The following is a 9368-nucleotide window of genomic DNA, read 5'->3' as shown; positions in this document are numbered from 1 at the left end:
AAATGCTCCCAGCTCACCTTTTCTGACTGGTATTATCATCAACGTGATTAATATTATTTGTGATAACAATACCCATTTTAAAATCTGATTTTTGGTGTGAGTGGGACTTTAATGTTGCATGTTTTTTGGGATGTGGGAGGAAACCTGAGTGCCCGGAGAAAACCCATCCAGGCACGGGGAAAACATGCAAACTCCACACAGGGAGGGCTGGGATTGAACCCAGGTCCTCAGAACTGTGAGGCCAATGCTTTCCAGCTGCTCCACTCTCCCGCCTTGATAAATATCAATATGCTAAAACCAAGGTATTCGATGACAACCAAGGAGCTATTGCACTCGCCAGGAGCCCAGTTGATCGACAAAGGTGTTGAAAGGAGTGTTAATTAGTGATGCTTCCCAAAACCGTCGAATACCCGAATGTATTGTGCAACCACGGTTATATAAATTGTTTTTCACTCACCTGTTTTTATATCTCACTTGTTTTTCTGGTCAAGACGTCTTGACTGTTTCACTCTCACTTGTTTTATCTCGTTCACATGCATATCTCACTTGTTTTTCGCATTCTATCTTGTTCAAAGACGGACATTGTTGTGGGATATCTTGACTGCTGTTTCTCAGAGCTTGAAGGACACACTGAGGTGTCAATAGTAAATTGGCTACAATTGTTGCGGCGCCAGGTGGGACGGGTAGGCCACCCGCCCTTTCTCTCGCACGCAACTGAAAAGTATAATAGAGAGATGCAGAGTACAAACAGGTAGAGTCTGCTGCGGGTTTCGTACGGACGTCCAGCTGGTTGACAAAGCGGACCTCTACCTGGGTGACTGGCTCTCCACCTTCTCGGCATCGGTAAGGGGCTCATATGATTGATTTCACGCAATGTCAACTGTGTTTTGAGAACTTGCATTTGGTCGAAATAAATATGGCAGTTATTGAGGCTAAATAGCATTTGGGAATGTTGGTCTTTTGTTGAGTGTCATCTTTGTCTCCTGAGCGCCGACCAGCACCGATCCTTTCAATAAAACAGGTGTAAACATATTGATATAAAATATCATTTCATCCATGAAACTGCGTTGGCACAGTGGCTCAGGTGTCAACGGGCAGGAGGCAGGGTACACTCTGAACTGGTTGCCAGCCAATCGCAGGGAACATTGAGACAAACAGTCCCATTCACAATCACACCTAGGGGCAATTTAGAGTGATCCATTAATGTTGCATGCTTATGGGATGTGGGAGGAAACCCACACAGGCATGGGGAGAACATGCAAACTCTACACTGGTAGCTCCGGGATAGGACCCTGGACCTCAGACTGTGAGGCCAACGCTTTCATGCTGAGCCAACGTGCCGCCCGTTATTTTCCCAACTGAAGATAAACATGGCTGGATAGAGCTAAATCTAAGTTCTCTTCTGATTCAGATGCCTCCTGGACGCCTCCCTGGTGAGGTGTTCCGGGTATTTCCCACCGGAAAGAGACCCCTAGGAAGACCCAGGACATGCTAGAGAGACTATGTCTCGGCTGGCTTGGGAATGCCTCGGGATCCCTGCAGAAGAGCTGGAAGAAGTGGTTGGGGAAAGGGAAGTCTGGGTATCCCTGCTGAAGCTACTTCCCCTGCTATCTGGATGGATGGATAAATTCTCCAGAAACTGTTACAAAAGCTTCCGCCGCAGGACACTGGATTCAACAAGGGGAATAACTTTTGACATATTTTTTAATGATTGAGAGCGCAAGATTCGGCGTGGACAAAAAAAAAAATAGTTCCTACTTACAATGTCGCTGCATTGAGTTTAAAGGGAACGAAGCTCCTCCAAACATGGCCGCAATGTACATATGTCAGAAGGCCGTATTTCCACCGTGTGCTCGGTGATCTATTTTAAATATTTATGATGTCAAATGCGTCCTTCTTGACGGGTTTCCAATTACGCCATCTTGTGTGTCATACAGGTCAGAGAACACAGGTGATAGGTGAAGCGTGAAGCTTTTTTCTGTCGTTAATTTATCCGATTGGCCTAAGCGTGGTGGTGACGTCATTGGAAACCTCACTCAAAACATAAATTAATTAAAATAAATAAATTAAACATCCCAAATGATATTTTTCAAACCAAGTCGATGTAAAACTTGACCTTTTCTTGACACTTGAACCGGAATATAGTAGTGTTTCTCTGCCGGGTCACACAACGTCATACGTTCCACCGCCACTGCTGCCGCTTCCTGTCGAGTCCAGGCAGGCACACGCCGCAGGCCCGCTTCACGCCTTACCGTTATTTGACTTTTTTGTCCAATGCTGCTCCAGATCCTTCAGACTTCAAACACCAGAACTGCCGCATGCTGCTCAGGACCTGCGGACGGAATGTGCTAGATTGGAAAACCTCTACGGCTTTTTGGTTGGTACTACTTTGTGGAGGTAATGGTGACGGTGAGATCATTTATTTGTAGTAACTAAAGAATCAATCGATAAACTGTTTTTTTTCTCCGTGTTTGTATTCGGAATTTATCCAAAAATAATTTCAATCATTCAAATGTGTTTTATTATTGGGAGCCGTTAGATTTTTGCTTCTGGGGAGAGCTTACTCATCATCATCAATAGCAGCAGCAGCAGCAGCAGCAGCAGCAGTAGTAGTAGTGGTGGAAAGTAACAATACTGTGTAGAGTTTTTACTACTAAAGTATTTGCATTTCAGACCACTTTTTAATATTATTCCCTACATCTGAAAACAGTATGTGTGTACGTTCTACTCATTATTTTGTCAAAATATTAATATTACTAATATTACTTTTTCCTCAGTGTTGATGATGATGATAAAAAGAAACAAATAGAGGTAAAGGCATCCTGGGTTAATGTAAGATTTTGGAGAGGTACTGATGGTGTAGTTGCCAGCACGGTGGTGGCTGCTTAGAATATTTGCCTAACAGTATTGAGGTCGTGCCTGCATAGGTGACTCCAGTTTCCTCCTACATCCCTAAACTAAGCATGGTAGGTTAATTGAAGACTAAATTGCCCATAGGTGTGAATGTGAATGCAAATGGGTATATGTTTCTATGTCCTTAGCGATTGGCCGACAACTTGTTCAGGGTGTACCACGCATCTTTCCCAAAGTCACTTGGGATAGGTTGCAGGACACCCACAACCCTATTGAGGAGAAGCGGTACAGAAAATGAATAAATGAATGATGTTTAAGTGTTACATTTGCCTGACTTAGGTGCAGCTAACATGGGTTCCGTCAAGGCAGGCCATCGCCAATGTGGTCCCCAAGGTTAGATTCTATTCCTCAGAGGTGTGGCATATAAGAATGTTTATTAGACACCATGATTATTGCACAGGGGTGCCATAGGCTGCCCACAATATAAGGCCACTTTAAAATGTGCAGTTTTATTATGAAGAACAATGCCACAGATGTTGCAAATTCTGACGGAGCTTGCAAATGCCATGCTGAATACAGAAATGTCCACCAGAGCTATTGCCTGTACGTTCATTTCCCTACTGTTAGCCATCCATAAAGGGGTTTCAGACAATTTGACAGTAAAACAGAATCAGAATCAGATTTAATGGTCAAGTGTGTAAAAACACAAAAGGATTTTTTCTCCAGCAGTCGGTGCTGCCCTGGTACGACATACAGAACGAGGAACAACATTAGCAACAAGAACAAAGAACAAGAGACTTTTCTGTTTATCGGGACTATTCCTTATAAGAAGTGCAAGATGTGAAATCGATACAAGTAAGTGTGTTAACAATGTCAGTTATGCAAAGGGAGCAGTTTAAATGGCTGAATTGTGCGGTCTGCAAAATATAAACAAATAAATATATATTAAAAAAAAAATATATATATATATATATATATATTACGAATACTGATTGGACCAGCAGGATGTGAGTGAGTGTCCTAACATGGCACAAGGCAGAAAAACAGTAGGTTTGTTGATCAAGAATTTAAAAGAGAAATCTGGTCGTTCGGATTAACAATGTATCCAATAGGTCATGTACTATGTAATGTACCTTGAAAATTTGATCATTTAATCATTTAATGGTGTTTTGAGAAGATTTTTATTGGCAATTAGGAATTTTCAGGGGCGCTGCCATTTTGGCAAGTCACATAACCTATGTGCGCAGATGTGACATATTACGTGTGGCAAGAAAGAAATCATCACCGGTTTGTAGCGTCTTCATATGCGGTACCACCACGATTGGACACGGAAAAATACCTTACTGTATTGCGAAATTTTGGGGTAGTTCGGATGAAAAAAATAATCTGCGGAATGTTCGTTGGCATGTTGTGCCCAGTAAGAAAAAGAATCATTGAGGGACCAGAAACCGGAGTGCCTGGAGAAAAATGACACACAGGCAAACTCCACAGTTCTGCGCACACGCACACAAACACACACACAGCGCACGCACACATAACTCCACAAAAAAAAAAAAAAACCTCCACAAAAATCGAAACCAGGTCCTCAGAACTGTAAGGCCAATGCTTTGCCAGCTGAGCTACCATGCTGCTGTTGTGGAGGCAGTATTAACTTCCACCACCAAGCCAAAGACCATTTCATTATCACTTGGACCCCGGCCACCCTGTTGGCTAAAACAACCTTTCCCACAGTATAAGGCCTACCTTTCACTGATGGGTTCGACCATCCTTCATGGCCACGAGTGCTGTACTCAGTGCAGTCCTTCGCTGGCTGGCCTAAACGCACTCCAAAATCGATAAGATGGATCAACGGTGTGTCCTGTGTGTCGGCCTCCACGTAGTCAGACTCACGTCATTCCCGTCCGAAGAACCATCCGAATATTCAACATTATTTACAGCCACGGGTTCAAATCTGTATGGACATATTTCTTCGTCTTCCCGATCAACCGATACTGCTATTTCTTCATCAGATGAGGACATAACTGTTTCTCAATGTAAGTGAGCCTACGTTGCCGAACTTAATGAATAGGTTTTCCAATGATGTCACCACCACCCTTAGACCAATTGGATAAATTAACTTTCGACTTGTCCTGTTAGGGGTTGCCACAGTGTAACATCTCAGATGAACGCTCATATTTTTTTGGCACAGTTTTTACGCCGGATGCCCTTCCTGACGCAAACCCTCTTGGGGAGTAGAGGCCCCCCAGTGAGATACAAACTCAGGCCCCTGATTTACCAAACCAATGCTCTAACCACTGAGCTATGGGGCCATATCGGACAAATTAATGATAGAAAAAAAACTTCACGCTTCGCCTATCACCTGTGTTCTCTGACCTCTATGACACACAAGATGGCGTAATTGGAAACCTATCCATAGGTCAGATCCATGCACATAGGTCATGTGACTTTCCAAAATGGCGGCGCCCATGAAAATTCGTAGTTGCAGATAAAAATCTTCTCAAAACACCATTAAATGATGGATGATTAACCTCATATTTTCAAGGTACAGTCCATATGACATGACCTATTGGATACAATCGAAACGCCCGGACTTCTCCTTTTTATGACTTAATTGCCAGAGGGGAAAAAACTGTTCAAATGTCTGCTATTTTTGACTTTCATTTATCTAGCGCTTTCCCGACGGAAGGAGTTGGAAGAGCTGGTGGCCAGGATGTAGAGGGTCTGAAAGGATCTTGCCTGTTCTGGACCTAGTTCGCGTTGCGTGTAAGTCCTCAATAGTGGGCAGAGTGGTGCCGAGGGTCTGTTCAGCGGTTTTGATTGTCCTATGCAGTGGGAGTTTGTTTTTTGTGGCTGCCCCAAACCAGACTGTGATTGAGGTACAGAGTACTAATTGGATGACCGCTATGTAGAACTGACTCAGCAGCTCGCGTGACAGACTGTTGCTTCCTCAGAAGCCGCAAGAAGTACATCCTTTGCTGGGCTTTTTTCAGGATGAAGTTTATGTTCGTCTCCCATCTCAGGTCTTTTGGGACTGTAATTCCCAAGAACTGGAAGATCTCGACAGTTGCCACAAGACAGTTGGACAGGGTCAGGGGCAGCTGTGGTGAAGGTTGCCTCCTGAACTCCACAATCATCTCTACAGTCGTTAGAGTCTTCAACGCCATGTTGTGTTGACCACACCAAACCTTCAGTCTCGCCACTTCCTGTTGATATGCAGACTTATCGCTGTCTTTGATGAGGCCAAGGATAGTGGTGTCATCTCCAGACTTAAGGGGTTTGACAGTCGGATGCCACAAGGTGCAGTCGTTAGTGTTGAGCGAGAATAGTAGAGGTGAGAGGACACATTCTTAGGGTGCTCTGGTGCTGATGGTGCGTGTGTGAGGTGGTGTCCCACAACCTCACCTTTTGTGTCCTGCTCATCAGAAAGTTGTAGATCCATTGGGAAATGGCAGGCGAGACACCAAGCTGGAGAAGTTTGGAAGAGAGTAGTTCAGGGATGGTGGTGTTGAACGCAATGCTGAAGTCCACGAACAGGATCCTAGTATCCATTAGGTACCCTCGCTGTCAAGATGTTCAAGGATGAAGTGCAGACCCATGGTGACTGCATCATCCACAGAACTGTTAGCCTGATAAGCAAAATCCAACCAGCCCTACAACCGCATACCTCCATGTCCACCATGTTCACCTCCAAGATCATCTTAATTTTTATTTTTATTTTTAAATCTGACTAGCCACATGGACAGCTGCTCCAACAATCAATTTGCTTAACCAAAGAATTTCTGCACAAACTATCAGAAATTATTTCAAAGAAGCTCACTTGGATGCTCGTCATCCTCATCAGGGTCTCGAATTGACTGCAGTTCGTCGTCCTAATGTGAGTGGGCAAATGCTTACATTCAATGGCATCTGGCATGTTGGAGTAGTGTTCTCTTCATGGATGAATCCCGGTTTCACTGTTCAACGGCAAAAAACACAGGTGCATTTCATTCATGGCATTTTGAATGCATAGAGAGATCCTGACAATGACAAGATCTTGATGCCCATTTTTGCGTCATTCATCCACAACCATCACTTCATGTTGCAACATGATAATGCACGGCTCCATGTTGCAATAATTTCTACACAATTCATGGAAACTGAAAAGATCCCAGTCCTTGCCTGGCCAGCATAATCGCTGGAAATGTCATCTATTGAGCATGTTTTGGATGCTCTGAATTGGCGTATACAACAGTTTGTTCCAGTTCCTGCCAATATCCAGCAACTTTGCAGAGGCATTGAAGGCCACAGGCCACAATCAACAACCTGATCAATTCAACGCAGAGGAGATGTTGCAACTGTGTGAGGCAAATGATGGTCACAACAGATATTGGCATATTTAAGTATATTTAGAATGTTGAAAAATATTTCCCAAAATAATAAAATGTTATTTTTAAATAACTGTAAGTACTACGCAAGAGTCATTAATTCATTTTCTGTACCGCATATTCTCACTAGGATCGGAGGCTTGCTGGACCATATTAACTTAACTTTTAACGCAAGCATTTACTTGTCGTCACACCCCTCAAAATTGATCCTCCTTGCAGATCCTCTCCAGTTCTGTCAGGTTGGATGATGGATGTACTGTAAGTGGACAACCATTTTCAGGTCTCTCCAGAGATGCTATTATTTACATTTCACATTAAACCTTAAGCAGCTTGCATTCTGTTCTTCACTTGGACCTTGATTCCCTCATGAAAGTCACACTTTGCATACGTGGGAAAAGAGGACCATGGACCACTGGCCAGCAGTCCAGTCGTTTTCCTTGGCCCAATCAAGACACTTTCCCATGTTGGCTCAGATTCAGAAGCAGCTTGACCCGAGGAACCCAACAGTTGTAGCCCATCTCCCGAATGCATATGAATGTGATGGTTTTTGAAGCTGTGACTCCCACCTCATTTCCCTCTTTCTTGACATCTGCTAGATTCTTGAATTTTATCTGTTTGATAATCCACTTAACCCTACAGTCATCTGTTTTTCTGCAGCATTGTTTCTTGACACATTTTGTCCTTCCACTAGACTTTGCATTGATTTGCTTGGACACAATAGTCTGTGAACAGCCAGACTCCCTAGTTGTGAACTTTTGTGGCTTACCCATCATATGCAGTCGTGTTTTTCAACCACTGTACCGTGGCGTAGTGTCTGGTGTGCCATGGAAAATCATCCAATTTCACGTAATTGGTGAGAATTAATCCTCAGATAATGTACAGTCGCCGATTTTCCCTGCTTTCCGATGATGGGTTGAGTAATCATCTAATATGCTTCTATATCAGTAGATGGCAAGAGTTAGCTAATTACTTTGATTAGTGACGCGTCAGGTGGTGATGACAATGGCCTTGTTGCTAGCAATGCAAAACGTTGACAGTGGTTGAGAGGGTTTTGAATAGGAAGGATGCTAACTCAGAATTGGACTTTGAAGAAAATTATAACTCAGATGAACACCCAAGTATGAGTGGAGGTCAAAAGAAACCAAAGAGGGTTTGCTCGTGGAAAGTCTGTGGTGTGAAATACTTTCATTGAGGATACAACGATTATGACTCCGTTGTGCTTCGTGTGTGGTGAAAAGCTATCCAACAGTCCAATTGTTCTAAGCAGGCTTTAGCGGCATCTCCAGACAAAACACCCTTCACTTCAAAATAAATAAGCATTAATAGGAATAAGTATTTAGTTTCCCTTTAAATGAAAAATGTGTGCCGTGGCTATAAAAAGGTAGAAAAACACTGCTCAGGAGGGTATCATTGGTGGTCTTCTGGCCAGTTATTAAGTCTGTAGTCTTCCCCATATTGAACCCAACTGAGACAATTCAACTAAACTGAAGTAATTTAATCACACCTGGGGAAAGCCGTGAGGCTGCTTTGAGTTTAGTAAAGTTTTGTAGATGATTAGTTGGGACACTCCTCCTAAAACTTTTATGGCCTGCAAAGTTTGCGCTAATTTCTTCACAGGACAGTATTAAAATTTTTGAATGCCTGATTTTGTGGGTTTTATGAGCTGGAAGCACAAATTATGTGAAAATAAACAAATAAATACTTGAAATACTTCAAATTGTGGGTCCTGAATGAATAATCTATCAATTGAATTACGGAAATAAACTTTTTCATTTTTTTGGGATAAGGCCTTTGTTGTAATTTAAAATGCTCTTAACTTTTCATCTAAAATGGTTGTGGGTGGGAGCATTAATCCCTTCACATATACATTACCTCTTAATTTGTCATAAATTGGTTACATCATGAAAGTTAAACAGTTTTACTCTTCTTGAATTGTCTAGTTGGAAAACTGTAAAAATAAATCCCCTCTTGTAGGCTGGATTGGTTTTGAGCATATATCTGTCTCATCTGTAGTCTGTGTGATTGGTCACCTGCACAGTTAAAAAGTAATTAGATTGTTTTAATGACAATATAAATATATGGAGGACAAATGGGACAAGTTAAGAAAAGTGTTTGGGACTGTTCCCTCAACCCCCATTGACAAGAGTCTGA

At 42.7% G+C, this 9368-nt stretch overlaps 1 protein-coding gene across 25 annotated transcripts in view; it reads left to right on the top strand.

The window, feature by feature from the left end:
- Positions 1-828: 828 nt before the first annotated feature.
- The window catches only part of kiaa0895l, a 70433-nt gene continuing 61893 nt past the window's right edge, over positions 829-9368 (top strand). For 3 of the 25 annotated variants that reach the window (XR_009794402.1, XR_009794403.1, XR_009794404.1), the window contains exon 1: positions 2105-2377. Coding sequence is in view for 4 of the 25 variants with exons in the window: in XM_061815808.1 (XP_061671792.1) it covers positions 2319-2377 (59 nt within the window). In the remaining 21 variants the exon portion in view is untranslated. Of the gene's footprint in view, positions 844-2080; positions 2410-3579; positions 3709-5522; positions 5617-9368 lie in introns of those variants that run through there. The other 22 variants (XR_009794408.1, XM_061815806.1, XR_009794419.1 and 19 more) reach the window with 21 other exon arrangements.

The sequence above is a fragment of the Syngnathoides biaculeatus genome, chromosome 3 (genome assembly GCF_019802595.1).
Source record: "Syngnathoides biaculeatus isolate LvHL_M chromosome 3, ASM1980259v1, whole genome shotgun sequence".
Classification (NCBI taxonomy): domain Eukaryota; kingdom Metazoa; phylum Chordata; class Actinopteri; order Syngnathiformes; family Syngnathidae; genus Syngnathoides; species Syngnathoides biaculeatus.
The sequence above is the reverse complement of the archived record's forward strand: the minus strand, read 5'-3'. Positions and strand labels throughout refer to the sequence as shown.